Here is a 22,041-nt window from a genome sequence, read left to right as displayed (position 1 = left end):
CCTCGCTAATTGCATTTACAATATGTGTAATTTATGTTTACAGGGAACATTTTCCTTCTACTAATCTTCTTCGCGCAATTGTGTTTTTGCGGTCATAGAACCTCAAATCCCCGTGGAATTCAAAAAGGAGCACTTTTTTCTCTCTGCCTGAAAATATGCAGTAAGTAGGCCGTATATTTCAAAGCTGTCGGGGACTCTATATTTGTACTCCCATGAAGTGTTGTCTCAGGTTGGTTCTATAAATCTCTCCTTTCAAAATACAATTTGAAGAGAAAATATATTTTCTTAGTCAAATGCGTGATATAGCGTTGGGGAGAGTAACAGAGAACGGTGAAAAATATTAGAAATGTCATAAAAAAGTTAAATAAGGGAATGGATGGACAAAAACATTTTAATAGATTCATTCCTATAGTAAAGATTTTTGCAATTCTTTGGTATTTCACTGTATAAAAAACTCGAAATATTTCGCGTAACTGTGTATTCACCCATCCCACAAAACGCCCATAAGGGACGACAAGGCTTCAAAATCATGATCCATTACCAAATTTTTCATTGATACAGGTATTTTCTATGAATTTTCCTGAGTCCCTGTCGTAAGTCGTCTTTTCTTAGTGATTCAATCGCCAACACAGTACTACTACTCATTGCTAAGCAATATGCTACCAATATTCCCACTAATAATGTACTCATTTTCGAACAAAATGCTACATACATGAAATATGTAAAATATTTCATTATGGTTCCTGTATATCCTCCTGCAAAACTCTTTGATTTAAACTTTTCCCATCTTTACCTTTGCATTGTTTGTCTTTTCATATTATTCATTTATATTCCATATCTCTCAAATTGATCTCTAATGCGCAGAGCAATGACTGTAATCCCTAGGATAACTGGGTTCGTGAAGTTTTATCATCCGTAAATCCGTCCCAATCAGACTTTCACCCACTCTCATTCTTAACCGAAGCCTTTTCCACGATTCTCTTATCATTTCCCTTCCGTGTAATTTAAAAGTACAGGTGATAGCGGGCAAACCTGTCATGGCGCCCTTTTAATCGCCAACCATCATGATGGCCTGATTCAATTCAAGATTTAAAGTAGGAGGCTTAGCCCTTTGAATGTCCTCCCATATCTGCAATATTTTTATTTAGCTTCTCGAAGAAGGTAAACAAATAAATGTTCATGATTACAATATTTATTTTCTAAAATTTCTAATTTTTCTAACAATTTCTTATTTTAGCTACCGCTATAGTTTCATGCCCGCTCCTCTAATAAACCTACAGGGTTTCACCCAAAAGTGGTAGGACTGATTTTTTTACAAGAATTTTATTGACGATATACTTACATCGACTTAATAATCTTCAAAGTATGCTCCTTGAGCTGCTACACACTTAGTATAACGTTGCTCCCATTCCCCGTACGCCCGCTGGAAATTTTCTTTGGGGATGCCGTTGATGACCCTCGTCGAAGCCTCTTGAACGGCCTTTATCGAGTCAAAACGTCGTCCCTTGAGCTGTCTTTTCATCAGGGGGAAGAAGAAGAAGTCCGGTGGTGCCAGATAGGGAGAATAGGGCGGGTGCGGCAACGTGGCAACGCGGTATTTGGCCAGGAGCTGTCTGACGACGAGCGCGCCATGGCAGAATTTTCGGCACCATCTTGGCGCACACCTTAAGCATAGCCAAATCCTGTGAAATAATGCGTTGGACGTTGGATACAGACAGACCCAACTGGTCTGCAATTTCTTCACTGGTTAAGCGTCGGTCTGTATTCAGCAGTGTCCTCACTCTGTCCACATTCGTGTCGGTTCTTGCCGTCGACGGCCGTCCGGAGCGATGGTCGTCTTCAACGAGCTCCCTACCCTCTTGAAACAACTTGTGCCACTCAAATACTTTGAAACGGCTTAAGGCAGTGTCCCCATAAGCCTGCTTGATCATATCGAGGGTCTCAGTTGCCGTCTTCCCGAGTTTCGCACAAAACTTCATGGAATAACGTTGCTCTAAATTCAGATTCATTTTGTTTTTCGACGCGGACAAAAAACTTGCTTCACTAAAAATGGTGTCCTCACTCAACGACAGCCCGCAGGCGACTGAGGTTGGTGTCGGTCTGTTGCTAAGAGCCCCCTCCACCGCTCCGTTCGCGACAGAGAAAATCATTCCTACCAATTTTGGGTGCGACCCTGTATACCGATCTCCCTAAGTGTCGTATTCCATATTCTCCGTCATATTATTGATCATTCTTCCATCTTTTTCCATATAATCGGCATACTTCCTTTCTTTCTCATAGATGTTGTAATAAGCTTTTAAAGTTCTTACTGCCATTCCCATCTAAGCCAATATCGCCGTACATATCGCCGCTACACCATGTAGTGGTGATGTGTACGTCGTGTTCGTGGTATTACAGCTGTGTTTACTCTGTGCTATCTTTTTCTACATCCTAAAGAACCCGCAAGCGTAAAATCTTTATTAAAAGGTTCTTCCTAGTCCTAAGTGTTCTCTCCACCTTACTTAAGTCTCTTTCGTTCAGATAGCATTTCCAATCCTCCATTTTATCAGGCTTATCGTTCTTTTTTCTTTATAAATATCATTCTTTCTTCTTTGAGAATGTTTCATTGTTTTGTGTGATACTTCATATCTCTCAATCTCGCTTTTCTCTTTTTGATTTCAATGCTTTTTTTCGAACATCCTTAAATCGTCTCATGACTTTCTGTCCTCATTTATTCGCAACGCTCTAGGTATTTATTGAATTCCCTTAGCATGCTTTTCTTAAAATATGTATGTACATTCATCTGCAAATTCACTCTTTATTTTTCTCCCCTCAACTGTGTTTACATTTTTCTAATTCCCTCACTCCTCTCCTTTTTTTAAATCATATCCTCTAACTCTCATCGTGTTCGTATTTACCTAATGTTGCCTTTGGAGATATTTTCTAATTCCTCCTGAACCTTTTCCTCACTTAAAATTTGATCAGCTGGTTATACTAAAATTTTTCAGGAACAGCTAAAAACGCGTATTATATAACCCGTGTGCGGATATTGGTCATTTCCATGAAACTCGAGGTTTTACTCCGACTAGGAGTGTACTCAGGGAAATCAGTCAAATGACTCTCCTAGTATGACTGAAATTTCTAATTTTATTGAAATTAACAGCACACAGCAGTATCCGCAAAATTCAATATAATTAATACAAGAAGCTGCGGAGATTGTTATTCTTTAATCAATCAAATGGTTCTTTTTATTCGTCCCTTTCTCCTTTAATTAAAACTCTCACCCTTGTTTGCTCTCACAATTGTGTATATTTTTCATATTTTAATCCTTTTTAATATATATTTGAATTTCGTATTCATTGAATAATGAACGCAATCTATATTGATATATTCACGATCCAGAGGCATTGCAAATTAATTACATTTTTGTAAATGCATGTCTGGCTCTAATATACCTAGACTAATTACTATTTCCGAGTATCTCTCTGAATTTGCCAAATGTTTTAAATGCGCGTTTCTTTGTTGAAACCAACCTTTAATTATTATTTTTAAACCATTTCCCCTGAGGAACTACATTTTTTTCATTCCCGCAGTCATTCCTAGTTTCTTAAGTATAACTAATTACCTAACTCAATCCTTGACTCCCTTGGCTCATGACTGCATTTCATTCCTCATTCATAGCCACCAGGAATTTCTCCAATTATAATAACTTAATGCTCCCATGTAATATTTACTTCTTATTTCCAATAACTATTTTTCGGCACGTAAGCTATGATATAAGAATTTGTTTGTTCTGATGTTATTTCTACTAATAATATTCTTTCGTTCACATGCATGATGTTCACTATTCTACATGTAAATTTGCTGTCCATAACTACCTCAAATTCAGTCTCCTCCACTCAACTTGAAATTAAGCTATAACTATTACTTTTCTTGGCACCTCAAGACAGTGACCTCAATTAACTCAACCCTGGATATCTACAATTCGTAATAATAATTAATTCTATAAAAAATCTGACAAAACAAGCCATTGTTCTGAGCATGAAAAAGTTGATGCTCTCAGAGAAACCAGCTTAATCGCATGTGAGAAAGGTACAATTTTATTTTAAAATTTGAATGAAACAAGAAACGTTCCCTGATTACTTCAATAAGATAAAGCGTTTAACTCAAGATAATTGCCTAAGTCACGCATTGGAGTTTTCTCTCATTCATATTTCCGAGCACGTATTGTTATGAACTCGTCTGAGTCACTTCTTTTAACATTCATAGCATGGTGATCGCACGGCACAGCCATACTCTAGAATGGCAAAGTGATGGAAATAGCTTGTTAAAAATCTTTACGTTTTATGGCGTTTTTTTTTCATTTGATGAAATATAATATATCTGCATCGAAAAGTTTATTTTCCGATCGGTATCATAAACGTGTTATTTTAAACATTTATTATTACATGTGAATCCTAATAAAACTTTATTTCCTCTCTGAGAGAAAAAAATGCTCCCCGACATGTTTCCCAGCATTCTCTCCGACCATTCCCACACCCTGCTCTCCCGAATATGGTCACATTGGATGGTCATAGCTGATACATAGGCATAGGACAATATGTCTTCTAATATTTCTTCATTGTTAACGAATTGACACTTGGCTTTTACAAATTCAGAAAAGTACATTAAACTCTACAAGGTGTAATTACGAATCACTCGAGTGGAAAGAAATGGACAAATTTTAATATTTTATTGCTATAGTGTATAACTCTAAGAAGAATTAACCGTGGGAATAACTCAATAATAATTCAAGCGTGTTTTGGTCTGATCAAAGGGAAGTACTGGGAAAACTCTTAACCCTTGTTCATCAAAGGACCAAAATATAGGTCTAGTTATAAATATTACAGAAAAAGCTAACTTTTTAAAAAAATATTTTGGAAGCACTCACAATAACTATGACTCAAAACTAACAGCATATATGCCTAACCTTCGAAAACTGATTAGTGACGTAATTGTGCATTTTAAGGGATTAATTGAGCAACTATAGGATATCCAAGACAACACATATTACGACCTGGAAGGCATGGGAGCACGAGCACCTGAAGGAGTTAGCGTCATAAATTGTGCCGTTCTAACATAATATATTCAGTTCGTCCTTATCTGAAAGTTAATTGCCGAAACACTGAAAAATGGTCTACGTTACTTCATTAAAACAAGCTGGTATCAAAAGTCGCGATCATGTAGAATTTACGACAAATTAGTGGATTGACTTCGCGATTTTTTGCGAGAGCGCAAATAAAAAGTAATTATTGATGAAATGCTTTGATTTTGCGTAAGAAGCACCTTCCATGGGGAATCGTTATCGGCCTCATCATTTATGACTACTGCAGTTACTTTTAATTTGCCAACATCGTTGGATTATTCTCCTATACTACGACCATCTTCCGATATGAAAGGAATAGAACAAACTGTCAGGCCGTTTCTGACGGTCTCAGGAATAGTATCTAGTTCTTGGCATCAGAAGCCGAATCTCCTATTAAATCTGAAAAAAATGTACGCTAATAAATTCCTGGGAAAAGAATTTCATTCACAATTATACGTATAATCTAGATCTTTAGGGTAAATAGGGATATATCCGTATATCCTGTATATCCGTACAACGAAAGAATTGAAACGCATATACTAGGGAGACAATAACATCGGACTTAACATGAGGATAACGTTAGTAACATCTGCAGAGCCACTTTACAGAAAGTAGGCTTCACCAAAATAATATTGGGGAAATATTCGTCTGAAAAATTGAGGAGAGCTATAAATTAGAATTAGTTAGACTTTGCATTGAATAAGCGTCAAACATTTGAGGCACTATGTTTAAATTAATAATTTTTTAATCATATAAGATACACTTAAAGCAGTCAGTTTAGTTAAAAATTGATGTAAAATAACAGAAAATGTTGTAATATTACCGGAAGTCCTATATGTTGGAAGCCACTCAAAGAAAGAAAATTATATACAAGACTTTGATTAATGGATAAATACCAAAGGTTTTGCTTACGTTCGAACACAGGAAAATAATTTTAACCCAAAATTTAACGAATAGGCGAATTATATCGAGAAGTGACTGACGAATAGTTTCATATTCGAAACCCTTGTCCTCTTACGCAATTTGTGATCGCAATAGCTGGAAAAAATCACATTTGACAATGCAGCTAACCCTAAAATAAAAACAGGTGTTAAAAATTGCGTTACTCTAGGGTCCGGTGATCTAACAGCCTCTTTTATGTGCTATCATGGCTTCCAAGGAAATATGTAGCATCTCTTAGTGCTACCTTTCACCCGAGAGTTAAGAAGGCATCATCCTTCGCCTTTATCAAACTTCTGAATGGACTCGATATTTTAAAAATAGATTTGAAGAGTACAAAGTGTATAATAGGTAAGTAAACTTTATCAGAGCCTTTCATATACATGTATACGCACTCGCCGGCAAAACCGATGCCACCAACACCGTCGCTGGATGCATTGTGATCATATGGAAACCTATATACGCGGCCCGATCCGGTAATATTATCGACAGCAGCCGGCCAAGAACGCCATAATTGGGAACTGGAGCCCCGGTACTGGTTAACAGTTCCCATTTTTCATTATCCACCCCTTTCCCAACGTGTCAAATTTGCCGAGGCCGGAGAGGAGATTGTTTTGCTATCTGATTTAGACCTCTCGTTGTTCTCATGACTCGCGGTGCCGACATCCCCTGTGTTTGCGACTTTGTTAAAAACCTGAAAATGAACAGACTTACGAACTATCTGGTTACTTTGACTGAATTAGTAGGGAATAGCCTTTCTTATCGGGACAAGACTGCGGACTATTTTGAAGGCACGCTGAAAAAACAAATGGCATGTGAAAAAGTTCGTGGGATTTTGTAGGACTATTTTCCTGAAATAGGCAAGAAATAACATCTTGAAATAGAGGAATTTTTCAAAGATTTAATGAAATCATGACGCATTCTTCCTTTCATCGTGTCCAATATCAAACTGGCTGCTGATACAGGTAATGTTCGTCGGATGTATTTCCGAGAATTCCCGGCGCAAGTACGTCAGCAATATATAGCACGAACCTCTCTACAATACCAGGCAGTGTCATAGCGTATTACTTCTTCAATTCCATCCCAACCCTAGGTGTTTGGCTTCGTAAACAGAGAACCTGGGTAGGTTGACTGAGGTAGGTTCCACATAGTCTGGCTAGTCGATTGGGAACATTGAATCCGTCCCGAAAGAGTATCAGTGCTCGTGACGCTAGAGAAAGCAGCTGTCCAGAATATCTTATCGGGGTTGCCGGGGTCATTCCAGTTGAAGTCTTAGCATAAATTTGTCAAAATAAAGAGTAAAATTGTTGCATTTCACCTGATGATTTTTTATTGCAACAATTTAATTTTCAATTATGAGTTTCTTCCACCAAATAGTGCCCGAAAATTTTATTCTCACATATGAGTAAGAAAAACAACTCGACAAAGTAGAGGCACCGTAGGGAGTAATGCCATGACTCGCAAGTTGTCCGATGCTATTCTTCGAATGGCATCCGAAGTAATGTAACTTCTTATGGCATCGGTAGTAATTCCGTGAAGGCAGCCAGCATCGGCAAACGGCATCTCTAACGACCGATGCCAGAGGAGAATCAGGGAAGAGTGAATTTAATGCCAGCTTATCTTAGATTCAAGCAATCGAAAAACAGCAGGCGCGGATATGATTACCATTTTTATATCATGGATAGCTTGAAGCAGATAATACAATCTGATATGAAATTATGAAACATGAAGTCTAAGGTACTATTTTGTAATGTATTATCATTGTCCCATCATATAAATTTGCCTCGGCAAACATCTCTTATGATACATGGCATCAAATAAATTATATTTTAATATGGAAATATATCAAAAATTAAATGAAACTTATGACAAACTTTAAGCATAGTAATTACCTTTACCGTTTTAAAAGTTGAAGCCTAGCTTCCTAGCACAGAATCCTGTCCAAAACTTCGATGGTGGCTAGTTATCTTCAGCCGAAAATTTTAATTGGCAAAAAAGTAGCTTTTTTGTAGAGCATTATTTTGATAAATTTATCAAAATAAAATTTAACTCAAAATTCATTCCACAAAAATATGAAATGATTATTTTATGGAGCTATATTACAAAATAATTTCCCTAGTTTTGTAAGATAATATTTTTATGTAGTGTTAATGTTGACCAGCATCATCTGTTATGGATGATCTTCATTGACCTGTTCCATTTATGGGTTTAAAGTTGCATATCGGTTAAATCTAAGGTATTCCTCATATTTCTGATATAAATATTTAGTTATGCAGTGTAAGGTTCATTATTATTATTAGTAATCCACCATTTAAGGTAGGTTTAGATGGACACAGCCTAGATAAGAGTACATCAATACATTTACTTGCCTCTTCTAACAACGCAAAACCTGGCATCCAACACAAAAATTAGCCCCTCTTTAATAGCCCATACTTCTGTCATATCATCTAAACCTATTTCTTCTCTGCCCTTGCTTGCTTAACGTTCTCTCCTCTATCATAATCTTCAACATTCATAATATGTATGGTGAATTCAAATATAATGCACATAACTTTGTCACACACTACGAATGGTTTGATAAATCCTGTAACCTTGCCTTTAGATTGCAACAATTTTAGGGTGTAAGAATCATTCGCCTTGGCCGGGATTCAAGCCTGGATCCTTCGATGTCCGGCCGAGTGCTTTAGCCAGTTAAGCTATCAAGGCATCCTCTCGTAAAGCACTTGGTTGGACATCAAGGGATCTAGGTTCGAATCTCGGTCAAGGCGAATGATTTTTAGACTCTGAAATTGTTTCATTTTTAAGCATATTAGCAGATGACTCCATCAAAAAGTTGCAGTCATGGCATCTTCCATAGTTTCTTGTAACTTGTCTTTAGTATTATGACAACCCATGGTTTCACAGCCTTTGGCAAGTGACTAAAAATGATCTGCATCAACTTTCTGAATTCTCTTGTACTTAAATGTTTAGATTATATGTTATATGAAACTTTTGACAAATGATAACCACAGAGCATTGCAACTGTCAATGCTATTTCAGTGATTCCATAATGTCATCAACTCAGCAGCTCAATCCTCAGATACCATGCAGAAATGGTATCAGCGACTTTTATGGAATAGCTGCTGATGCCATTTCATGTGGCCAATGCCATAATGGTATCCTTAACCAAATAGCAATGGTTACTGTCATTGGGGAATTACCCCTGAGGACTCAGGGGTAATAGGTACATAATCCAATGAAGCTAGTGAAGCACTTCAAAATGAAAGGATTAATACGTTAATTTCTCTAAAGCGTGGGTCGCGGTAGTCCAGGAGGTAGAGCATTGGACTACTGACCAGAGGGTCCCGGGATCGATTCCCAGGCAAGTCTCTGGGCGCCTGCAGCTCCATCCAAGCTATGTGATTTTACGGGTACCAGATCTTCCTTGGAAACCATAACCGGCACAGGGAAAGGAACTGGGCCCCCTACCCTAATGTATGAATTTCACACGCCATCGGGCTTTGAACTCTATCATCACCTACCAAACCAACCTTAGGGTTGATTACTATGTTAATGGTTTATTTTCTCTGCAGCATAAAGATTTACAATTGGCATATTTGAGTTAACCCTCAATCAGTTTTCAATAAGCACTAATACTTGTATGTTATAAAATAGAGTCATGAACTTTGATGTTTTAGTTTACCAATTGACTATTCTGGTCATAGGAATAAATGCATTCCCATTACACATTTTAATGTTTGCCTACTTAGTAATGAACTACTCCTGCATTTTATTTGATTGCAAAACGTATTGATCTTTCTTAAAGGAGTTAATGTTTCACAGTAGCTAAGGCCCTTTGCTAAGTCATAAAGCTCATATACGTTACTTTTTGTATACCCTTTTGCACACTTAAAATACTAAAATTCATAATTAACAGAACCGCTAGTGTCATAATTTATATGTAAAATCACCTGGAACATAAAAAATAGTAAATATTGTTTGAAAAATTCTGAGACTCGCCTATTATGTAGAACCTAATATATAGGTAGGTACCTATGAACATGCATACATATAAAATAAAATTCTTTTAAATATTTACAAAGTATTATATAAATAGCAAAGGTAGAGTACAAAAATCAATAAATATCACCAATGTTAACATGTATACATTTTTAATATTTGTGAAAAGATTTTTTCACTTTAAGCTTTGTTTAAAGTGATTTTTCTTCAATATAAGAGCTTGAATTGGACAATTCACCTCCTCATGAAAAGCTATTAGGTTGGGCAAGAGAGCTTTCATGCCCTGAGTCTGATGAATATTCATTCTGGTCATCTGCAAGTAAGGTCAAAGAGACATGAATCATGTCATTAGTTATTTGTAAAATCTAAGATCTAAGTCATTCTCAAACCAGTAATATGTACCTATTGGTTACTTACCTGGTTCAATAGATTCTAAATGTAATGAATTCAGTTTTTTTGTTTGAAGGTCTTTCCATTCACTGGCAGCATCATTTCTTTTACAGCAAAGAGTACTCATTTTTGATATGCAGTCACTCATAAAATTTTTACTATTATGGTATTTCCTATATGCCACGGGATGAAGGATAAAGAAGAATATTAATTTTTGCCCTGAAAGTAATTTTATTTATCAACTTTTCATAATTTTCCACCACTTTAAAAATGAGCCATATACTTACCTTGCATACCCATCTGTTAACAAATAAGTTATTATTGAGTCCTGGTGAAGTGTAATAATAGATAATCTAATTTTTCTTTGAATGTTGTTATTTTAATTTTAAATGATACTAGGATAACTTTTTTAAATTTATTAAGGTTTGTGAAAACCAAAACATCATTTGATTTTGCAAGGACTCAAATAATGCCTATTTTTCAACTACAGAATGTAACTCTCTAATTTTTCCAAACTGTCCTTCATAACTATGAGCGTAATATTTGTTAAATTTTGAAAGGTAGAAGATATTTTACAAATAATATTAAACAACCATTGTTTAAATAATGGAATTTTTTATAGATATTGGGATCAACCATTATCTTTTACATAGAAATCTTCATCAAAATAATAATGTCAACCCCTACCCAAGTACCACTCTTGGTCATGATATAGCAAAAGTTTTTTTTAGAAATAATAGTAACTATATATCAAAAATTGGCACTCCTTGTTGATTAAGACAGTGATAAGGTGGAAGTGCTTACATGTTTCTATGATCATAAAGAGCTGTGCTGATGGGAGCAACAATAATTGCTCTTCATTGAATGACTCATTCCAGATAAGTAAAAGGGTAAGATCCAGATAAATGGTAGTCCTCACAGGATCTGTTCCTCAGTGAAATGGCTGCAAAGGCATGAAATCCCAGTATGGCAGCCACTTCAGTGATTGTGTCGTGTCAAAAACACTACTGCTGAAGGCAATGGGAACCACCTCAAATATTTATCCTACATCATTATGATTGCCACATTCATAATAAAGAGTCCTGGAAACTTTGGGACCGGGCCCACAGGGCCAGTGTGTCATGTTCAAAAGTGGAGAGACAAGACTTCTGTCATAGTCATCAGATAAAATCTTTGCTGAGCATAATTGGCAGAAGCAGAAGAGAAAATGGCAAAGGATATAATTCAATGAGTTAGGATATAGAATAGGAATGTTAGGATAACTATATGGAAATGAATATTGGAAAATATTAAGCAGGAGGTGAAGAGATGAACATATAGATACATGTATTTTATAGCTGTGCAAGGTGAGATGGAAGTATAGCAGATATTATTGGAGTGATAGATATAGATAAATATGAAATGGAGGTGAAGAGAGCTAATGAGGAATAGAAGTGCAAGTATTGAACACAAAGGTAAGCAGAAGTATAGAAAGCATAGAGCTAGTGAGCGATTATCGTTACTGAAAATAAAAACTTGAACCAACAAACTTGGCCATCATTTAGGTCTACATGCCAACAAGTAACCATTGGTAGGAAAAAATTAAGTATATGATCGATTTGAAGAAATAATTGGTGGTGTCCATGGGAGGAAATATTTCATAGAAAAGAGGGATTGAAACATAAGGGTGGATGATATTATATAGTCAATATTATAATATTTTTCTCTTTTACAAAGTTAACCACTTAATTGGAAACCAACTCATAAACAGTAGGAAGTATCAGTTACCAAAAGCACAGGCTTGTTATAATGCTTTTCATTTTGCACACAAAATTTAACCAAAAATAACAACAGTTATCATAAAAACTTTTCTCATTCCTTAGAAAACCAATTATTGCAACATTCTTCGAGTAACATGAAATGATATCTTTGGTTGGTTTCAAATTCACTAGTTTTTCTACAGCATGTCTCTCAAAACATACCTCCCCATTAAGATTTCCCATTAACAACCTGAGATGATAATCTCACAAGTTCTCTCTACCCTTCTCCTTTCAATGTGTAGGGTCACTTGCTATGTGGTGACACACTACTCAATTATAAAATCTCCACTACCATGGGATGGAGCCATGAGACTGCCTTTTGCAGCAATTAACATATTCTGGAAACTTCTATCTTGTCAATAAAGAGAAGGGCTTGCAAGTGAAGCTGTTTATCACATGCTGTTGAATTTTTACAAATTCCCGGTCCTTTTCTTGTTTCTGGTTTCTTTGTAATTGCAATCATAGCACTCTTCTAGAAGCCCTTGGGTAATATTCTCCTATTGCAACTGTGTTTGATTTCCCAAGGCTATTATTTGGCTATTTCTCTATTTATTTTGCCAACTCCTGGAACCTTCTTATTCTTCATTTCTCTCTTGGCTCTGCTGAATTTGCTTCACAGTATTTATGGGTCTATTTTGTCTTCTTATATATACATTTTTTTCTTAAAGACTTCAAGTGGTTTGGGGCCTCAGTAGAGTATTTCAATGCATTCCTTTCATCTCTTCCCAATGCCTTCATCTTCTATTAGTATCTTAACACCAACAAAAATACTTTTTTTAAACAGAACTATTGTTGAATGGAATCTGCAGCCTGTAAGTTTGTTTGAGCCGTTTCCATCCTTAGGAGTTTAAAGAATAAGTGAAAAGCAGCCACAGCATGATAAACTTTATTGGTCAGTTATTATAATACTATTGTTTTAAAAAAATTGCTCTGTCTGTGATGTGAATGGTGTGAGATATCATACTGCAAAAGTGAATGATGAGTTAACATTGCATAATTTTGAACGGTACATAAAATTGAGGAGTGCGTGATTATGGACGGAGTGCGGCAATAGACGGAGAGTTGTATGTATGGTGTGGACCTAGCCCAAGTGTGATTCTAAAGGAGCAGTTGGTAATCTTTATGAGCCATCATACATAAGAGCATTTTGTTTCATATCTATTTTTCTTGTGTATACATGTATGTGCATTGTAAGAGTGACCGTTGACCAGACTTTACCGTTGCCACCAGGACAATTGCAATGAAATTTATATAGTAATAATAACAACATCTCAGACACTACAGGATTTTGTTTTTCTTTCTCTGAATTGTTTCATTGTTATGAGATTATATGCCAATTTGCTCTAACCCATCTCTATATAGTCATTGATTTCCTTGCAGCTGCTTCTTATCAATTTTTCCTAGGCCTCTTGTAATCTCTTTAATAATCAATCTCATATTCAAATGTTCCCGGCTCAACCTTGTGGAAATTCATTTTAATAAAATTAAGAATACAAAGTATCTTTCCACTGTCCTTTGTCCTTGTGTATCTTTCCACTGTCCTTGACAGTGGAAAGATACTTCGTATTCTTAATTTTATTAAATCAATCTCATCATTGCATATGGCTCTACACATAACTTTATTTACTCTTTACATCTCTTGCTTAATTTCTTCTAACTTTTTAACCCTAAAGTAGTTCATGTTCCCATGTTTATGTATAATAATACCAGTCCTTTTCTCGGTCTACTGTTTTGCTTCTGTCACCTTGGTTATACAAGAATTTTGTGCATGAAAAACCATGGAGGCCTTGCCTTTCCCACCACTGGGAACAATACCAGACTCAGTGGGCTGAGGCTCATGTTACCAATATTCATTGCTACTTTTAGATTCATTATTATATCATGTTAAAATCATTGAGGTGGTTTCCAGTTACGTTTCTCAATAGTTGTTTTAGTGTGAAAACATTAATGAAATGACTGCCCAATGAGGATAGGCTACATTTCTCATAGCTTCCACAGTCACTCCAGCACAATAACATTGCACCAGTCAGTACAGCATTGGGAGTGATCAGAACAATCAAGTGCTTCTACAGTATCAAGGCTATAATCTATGGGGAGGAATGAAATCAATAAGATCTATCAATACACAAAATCAGGCCTTCACACCTGGAATTTATGCAATTAAGATAAGGGGATTCATCTCTGAGGTTCATCCCCACATATATTCCTATATTATAAATACATACCAAAATAATATCCCAGTTACTCCTAGGGCCAGAAATAATATCATTACACCAACACATATAATTAAAAAGGTAAAACTTCGGTGGCTGGTACACTCTGCAGGGTATAAAGCTTTTTGCCATGAATATCTTCGCTCCCCATTCTTCTCATTAACTGCTATTAGTATCACATCAAACTTGAGATCTCCCCAGTTAATATCACTTGAATTCAATGGTGCATTAACAAAGTTACCATAAGTACCATTTGTTTTCCTTCCATCACCAAGATTGAAATCAATTTCATTCAGCAGGTTCTGGAATGGCAGGCCCACAGTCAATATATGAATGACACTTCAAAAAATTATCTTAAAGTCATTGATAATGTTCTTTGCACTAACCTTGCTGAATTCAGCTGCTATGTGAAACTCTTTAACACCCAATTCTTTCAACAATTCATCATATATGTGCTGATCAAAAATTTTTGAGTGAGACTTAATATTTGTCAAGCACAATAAGTAGGCTCTTGAGAGAAAATAAATGATTTAATTGGATTTTGTTTATTTTGACAGAAAAATCAATTTTTTTATTGAGACTAATTTAAAAAAGTAATCTTAAAAAGCCAAAAAAATTCAAACAGATGATACACAGAGTATGAACTAACCTGGGTTTCAATTGATCCTTGCCTTCACTGTAATTGAAATTCATTACTACTGATAAATTGAGATGACCATGGGTCCAACTGCAACTTCTGTAGAGGATGGTTCTACTGGGAATATATGTTCTCTTAAGTAATGTACGAGTTAAAGTACAAATTGATGTCAGATTTTCTCTGAAGTTAAATTCCATCAGATGATGTTTTGTTTCTGTTGACTCTCCATTTTCATTAAGATTAGTATGATTGTCGTTGAGAATAACAAGGTGAACACAAAACTCATACAATACTGCAGAAGATAAATTGCCAATCTAGAAAAATATAAATTCAAATTATTAATTCTGCTCCATATGATCATCATTCATTTATAATTTAGACTATAAATTACAGAGAAAATTGTAAGCAACTTACATGGTAAGTAAAATTGTCAGTCCCTTCATTAGCTATGACTTTGACAACATTCCATGTATGATTTGATGAATGAAGTAATGATTCTCTATATGATACTTGGAAGGCATTCTGCATATTTGTTGCAGGTGGCAATCTGGCTTTCCATACTAAAGTAATTGCTGACTCTGTCCTGTTACTAACATAAATATGAGAAGGTCCCCATGGCTCTGTAAGAATCAGTAAATTACAGCTGATTCAATCAGCTACCATAACCTCGGCATTCACGAGGGAAACATTCAGTATTAATTTACCAATTACAATAATGATCAGGTTATAACTTCCCCATGATATGTAATGTTGATTTGCTTCAAGCTTAGACAGTAATTAGAGATATTAAATAAAAATATTAGAGAATATAGAAAAGTCCAATTTTAAAAATAAAATTAGACTATTTTGGAAAAACCTGTCATCATGAATTGAGGAGTTATGAATGCCTAGGTACTGCTATATGAAATAAAAAGAACTCTAATGGCCATCACAATTTGAAAAACCCAAACTGATTGTACTTATGGCCTTAGATCAAGACTTAACAGCTTTTGTTTCACTCCAGGGATACCACCTTTAATAAATACATGCACGGAAAATTTTAACCACTTCAATGTGGTGTATTGTGAGTGATTAATCCTTGCAAAGGACCAGCACAAATACCTAATGCTCAATCAGACATTGTATTGTAATTATTGACAGGAGAATAAACTCATTGCTATGGCTAAATGCAGACACAGGAAGAATTTTCCTTGTTGAAATGGGGAAGACAAAGTTTAGGGAAGACACCTCCAGATCACATTCATGCCATTGGTTTAGAAAAAAATTATTTCATACCCCATGGAGTGGTTTGAAAAGTTATAATATTCCTAAATCCAGGGTTTCCAGCTAAAGGAGTCCACTCGCACTCAGTCATCCTCACTAACATGCACAATCACTAGCATTCACTTAAGATACATTAGTTGTAAAGAATTTTAAATCGCCCACAGAATCTTAGGGTAAAAACAGCCTAGAAGTTTAAAATAGAAAGAATTCTTTCCCCATTTCAGTTCCAAAAAGAGGCCAAAAGAAAGCCAGAAAAATCAAATTAACAACAACACACAACAAAAATTGGACACAGAATTTCACAAGGCAACCTGAACCTAATTAAATAATTCAACTGGCTTGATGCTTTTGAAAATCTCTATATTTTCAAACATAAACAGTCACTAATAAACGATTGTTAAGGAGCCATATCTTTCTCCTACCCTTCACTCAAAAAGAGAGCTTAATCTTCAGTGTTTGTCCCCAACAAAACACTAACCCAGTTCCCCTTCCCCTCTCAAAATAATATGTCAAATTTTTGTATGTGACTTTGGAGTGTATTCATTATTTACACATGGAATAACTTTAGTGGGGCCTAACTCCCACAAATCTCGACTAAGACCCTAGATACTCATTTTAGCTTATTTGGGTGTACCAAATATTTACAGCAATAAGAGTTCCTATCATTTAATGTAGGTTGCCTTAGACTTCTTATCTCATGGTTGTCACTGCTACATGCACACAATAGGCAACTCTCATTGTCAAATCAGTACCTTCAAGAGTTTTTGATGACACTCTCATTGCAGGCTCATCCATAGTCTCATTATCAGAACACCATAGTTTTACCTAGAAAATCAAATCCAATTGCCAAATGAGAAAATCAAATCCAAAATCCAAATATTATATGCCCTGATAACAATGATCTACCATACAAATAATTCAAAATACATAAGGTGTGCTGCCCATTCACTCCTCCCTTATTAGAATTCCTTTTCTTTCAGTTCAATAAGCACAAATCATGACTGACATCTGAAGCAGCCTCTTTTTTAATTATATGAAAATATTAGTCCCGTAAAAGCAATAATCATTCAATGCAAATCATGATGAATAATTTAAATAATTGGTTTGCAATTTATTTTTACTATTAGCTATGTCATTGGAAAAAATTATAGGTTTTCTAATGATTTCAAAATGTTTCCAAATGACCCCAGCCTTTCAAAAGCATTATGCTTCCTTTCCCTTCTTTGTACAAACATTTTTCATGTTTAATTTAAATGCAAATTGATTGATATCTCATGCTTAAATGCACAATATATATGACTAAATTAATTTAATATGAACTGCATAAATATCTAATATGTACTTAAGTTCATGAAATTTCTTATAAATGACCATAGTCCACTAATTATTATAGGATTCATCATTTTAATTTAAATGAATGTCATTAATTGTTTTTAAATATCATCAAAGGCTGATCACTTAATAACCACATTACAGGAATCCTAGCATATTTTAAGAAAAAGGAAGTTTGTAACAAAATTTCAGCATTCCAATGTGCACTAAATATACAAAAGGTAGTTTGACTTGATACATAGTTTAATTCTAAGTCATCATTTCACATAAGTGATTGGGGGTCGATGAGTGAGAGAATTTCTGTTTCCAGTCTGGTGTTATCGAAAATCATCTGAGTAGTGCTAAGTATTAAGGTAGTCCCACATTGTGAAATCATCATAGATATTACAATGGCTATAAGACATTATCAAGTCATAACTATGAGCAATGTTGTTATATTATGCCTACTTGATTAAATCAGATTTCTGAAGAAACCATCTTCTAGTCAAATTTCAACATACTTATCTTATTTTTTCTATGATTAGGTTCTTATACGGTCATATTGACAGATTACAAATGTTACTTCTGCCACACATCCATATTTCAAATCATGGATTCTATTTCATGATGACTAAAAATTTCAAGTTATAGCAAAACTCTCACTGAATGTCATTCTAAATGAAAAGTACTCACTGTTATTGTATAATTCTGACTGGACTCCAAGTTCCACAATGTAGCACAAAAATAACCATCTTCTTCACCTGGACACAAAGTATGGGGCCCTTTTTCTAAAATCTGCTCCCATTTTTCTCCCTCTATTATTTCATCCACCTTATCAGACTCTGACTTCCACCAGTTAATCTGAAAACCTGTGCAGTTTTGAAACTTGACGAATTCAGGTGAAGACCATCTAATTTGAAGCCAATAGGGTCTTCGTGACGTAACCTTTAATTCCTGTATAGGCATTGGTCTTAGAGATTCTTCTATCTTGCTCTCAGATTCTGTAACTTCAGGTTCCAAAGTTGTAGTCCAATTGAATGTACTTTCAGTAGTGCTCCAAAGAGTAGTTTCATCTGTGTCTGTCCAACTCTGAGAACTGGTGGATTCTCCTGTAATAAATTGAATAAAGTTGCTGACTAGCATTTCGTAGTTAGCTTACATGCAGTGATTACCCTAAATATGTAGCCTAAAAATCCTATCATCTATTAAACCTAGATCACCCACACAGCACTGACAACACAACAGATGTGCAATAGATCTCTCTACACTTTACCCAACATATTCAATCAATTGGCATACATGTAATTGGCATGCCACATTTCTTATGAATGTGGCATACCAATGAATATACAAGATATTTCAGAAATCTGATTCTTGATCATTGATAAAATGCAACGGACACAAATTCCACCCTAAAAGTTTACTAATTGGAAATTCTTCTTGGTCAAACTTTTGAAACTTCAATTGCTGTTTAACTTCTCTGCTGTCTTGAATAAAGCTTGGGATTAAGCAACCTAAACTATTGCAAGGATATTCACATTCATGCACACATACTTCATTAGCCAATAAAGCCAAGAGCCATGCAGGAATTACAGTTACATCACAAAGACCATATTGGCTTCAAATGAGATGGTCATCACCAGGATTCATCACATTTAAAAACTGTAAAAGTATTCAGATTATCAGGTGGAAGTCAGAGTCAGATAAAGTGGATGAAATAATAGAGGGAGAAAAATGGGAGCAGATTTTAGAAAAAGAGCCCCATACTTTGTGTCCAGATGAAGAAGATGACTATTTTTAGTGAGAGTTTTACTATAACCTGAACCTATCATTTTCCTGAAATGGGATTCGTGATTTGAAATATGGATGTATGTCAGAAGCAATGGGTATGACCAACCAATATGGCCAAATAAGAACCTAACAACAGAATATTTTACGTTGAGCATGTGTTGAAATTTCATCAGAAGAATGGTTTCCTTGGATACATAATTTACACTATTACACTTGGATACACAATTTACTGTAAATAATGTACATCAAATGACTGTTTTGTGAGTTATCTTGTACATTCACTATGTATCCACATGTGTACTGTGAATATCCATGCTTGGATATTAATAGGACATTGGATATTCATGGATATAGACTGTGAAATCCGTAAATCCCATATGGACGTTTATTATATATTCAAATGGTAGGTTGGTGCTGTGGAGTTATATCAGGGTAGAACTAAACTAGGTGTCTGAAGCAAAACCATTTGTTGTTATCTCCAATACCTTGAATGATGAACTCCTATAATAATTATAATTATTATTGTCAATCCATCAATTAGGGTAACTAGTTTTGGTTAGCCAACTAATAAGTAGTCCACTGAAATACCTCTCTGAAGTTGTAGTAGTTATTAGGGGAGACAACCAATAGCTAAGGTTATTAGTGCTCTTAATCATTAGTGGTAGATAAGGAATTTCATGGGGATCGAGATGGTGCGGGGGCTAGCGTACTGGCTTCCCACTCTGACGGCGCGGGTTCAAATCCAGGCGGTGTTGAATATTTTTCAGAGGTATCTCGATCCTTACTTGAGGTGCTTTGTGGAGGGCACTTTGAGTGAGTACACTGTCCGTCGGATGGGACGTTAAACTGCGGACCCCTTGGCGCCTTTCGTAAAGAGTAGGCTAATGCCGACGTCGGGTTTCTCTCCACCCTTCATCCTTTCCTGTCCATCCTCTATGGTGCAAATGACCTTGGCTGTCGGTCACCTCCCCTAAAAACTACAAACTACTAGGAATTTCATAGGGGTAGGGGTAGGATATTCTGGAAATCGAGGAAGGATGGAGAGAAACCCAGCATTGGCATTAGTGCATCCTAAACAATAGGCACCATGGAATTCAGAATTTGATTTCCCATCCAGCAGATGATATAGTTCTCTTGAAATGCTTTCTGCATAGCAACCTAAGTAAGAATTGGGATACCACTGTAAAATTCTGCCACCTCTGACATTCAAACCCAGGCCCTTGGGGTAAGGAGACATTACATTAGCTTAATCTCACCTAGCTTGGGACAACAAGAGATATTATCCAACAATAAAACCTTCATAAATTCTGAAATCTTTCTGCATCCCTTCATTCAATCTAGCATGTCTATTCTTTTCCTCTCCTTGCATTTTTTACCCATCATTCTCACTTCTTACCCACCAGTCTTCAACATTCCATCATCAACAAAAATGCACTGAATACACATCCTTGCCATCTTTGAATTACTCCGAATAATTCTCTTTACTCCCCTGCTATGCCTAATATTTCTTCATTTGGTTTCCTTTCCATCAAATTTACATTTTCCACAATCCTACATGCCCATGTTACATTAGCTTCTAATATCTAATGATCATCTTGCTTCAATTACCAATTTTCAAGCCATTCAAAATAGCAATCCTTTTCAAAGTTTTTAGTTATCTTTTATGCATCCTAACTTAAGGTCTTTGTTATCAACTCCTGTCACTTTCTAAATGTTTCCTTGCCTAATATACAACCTCTTCTTAGGTCCGTTCTACTTTCAGCATATTTATTCAAAATGCTTTTGAGGCAGGTGAGTGATTCTATCCCATCTACTTTATGCCATCCAATTTAATTGTTTCATTTGTCCTTTCTTTTACTAATTACCATGGTATTATTTGTATGGATTCTCATCTAATATCTATCTCACTGATTATGTAGAGTGCTGATCAATGATTAAAATCATTTGGTTTGCTTGCTAACTAACGTATGATCATTTTCAAACCTGTAACTAGGAATTTTCCACCTAATTGTAGTATCCTACTCCAAGGCTTCTCATGTACATTATGATTCAGCTTTTGGATAAGTTGCTTATCTCACCAGTCTACTCCTATCTTCCGTAATGTATGGATTAATTCAGTCCAATATACATGCTCTGCCACACACTTTCTCAAAATCTATGAAGCGAACAAAAAGGTTCTATATGCTGTATTCTAAATTCTTTACACTCAGTGAGCTCAATACCATTATAGTATAAATCATACCTTCTCCATTTCTGGACCCAGACTGATCATCCTCTAAGTAATCATTTTGCCTCCTCTCTATCTTATGGTTGACAATCCTAAGTACTCCTATGATTCATGTTAAATCGGACCTATGACCTAATAATCCTCCCTTATATCTGCTTTTTCCTTTTTTTTGGGAAGGTTATTAATGTTGGATCAATAAAGTCTTCTGGCTAATTATTTCCATATAAACTCTTCCTTTTATTTTCCTAAACCTTGGAGTGGTTCTGAAGGGATGTCATCAATCCCCACAGCCTTGCTTGATTTAATATCCTTTAATACCTTTGTTATCTAAAAATCAAGTATTCTAGCACCTTAGTTATACCCATCAA

At 35.5% G+C, this 22,041-nt stretch overlaps 1 protein-coding gene across 1 annotated transcript in view; it reads right to left on the bottom strand.

The window, feature by feature from the left end:
• Positions 1-10,260: 10,260 nt before the first annotated feature.
• LOC139700298 (uncharacterized) overlaps positions 10,261-22,041 on the bottom strand; it is a 42,837-nt gene continuing 31,056 nt past the window's right edge. The window contains exons 10-17 of the mRNA XM_071598938.1: positions 18,349-18,764; positions 17,097-17,169; positions 15,496-15,701; positions 15,094-15,395; positions 14,831-14,954; positions 14,457-14,746; positions 10,460-10,605; positions 10,261-10,355 (exon numbers count right to left, since the gene is read on the bottom strand). Coding sequence (XP_071455039.1) covers positions 10,285-10,355; positions 10,460-10,605; positions 14,457-14,746; positions 14,831-14,954; positions 15,094-15,395; positions 15,496-15,701; positions 17,097-17,169; positions 18,349-18,764 — 1,628 coding nt within the window. The 3' untranslated portion in view covers positions 10,261-10,284. The remainder of the gene's footprint in view (positions 10,356-10,459; positions 10,606-14,456; positions 14,747-14,830; positions 14,955-15,093; positions 15,396-15,495; positions 15,702-17,096; positions 17,170-18,348; positions 18,765-22,041) is intronic.

Source organism: Hetaerina americana, unplaced genomic scaffold (assembly GCF_022747635.1).
Source record: "Hetaerina americana unplaced genomic scaffold, ioHetAmer1.1.p SCAF_10, whole genome shotgun sequence".
In the NCBI taxonomy this organism is placed as follows: domain Eukaryota; kingdom Metazoa; phylum Arthropoda; class Insecta; order Odonata; family Calopterygidae; genus Hetaerina; species Hetaerina americana.
This window is presented reverse-complemented; position numbering and strand designations above follow the sequence as displayed.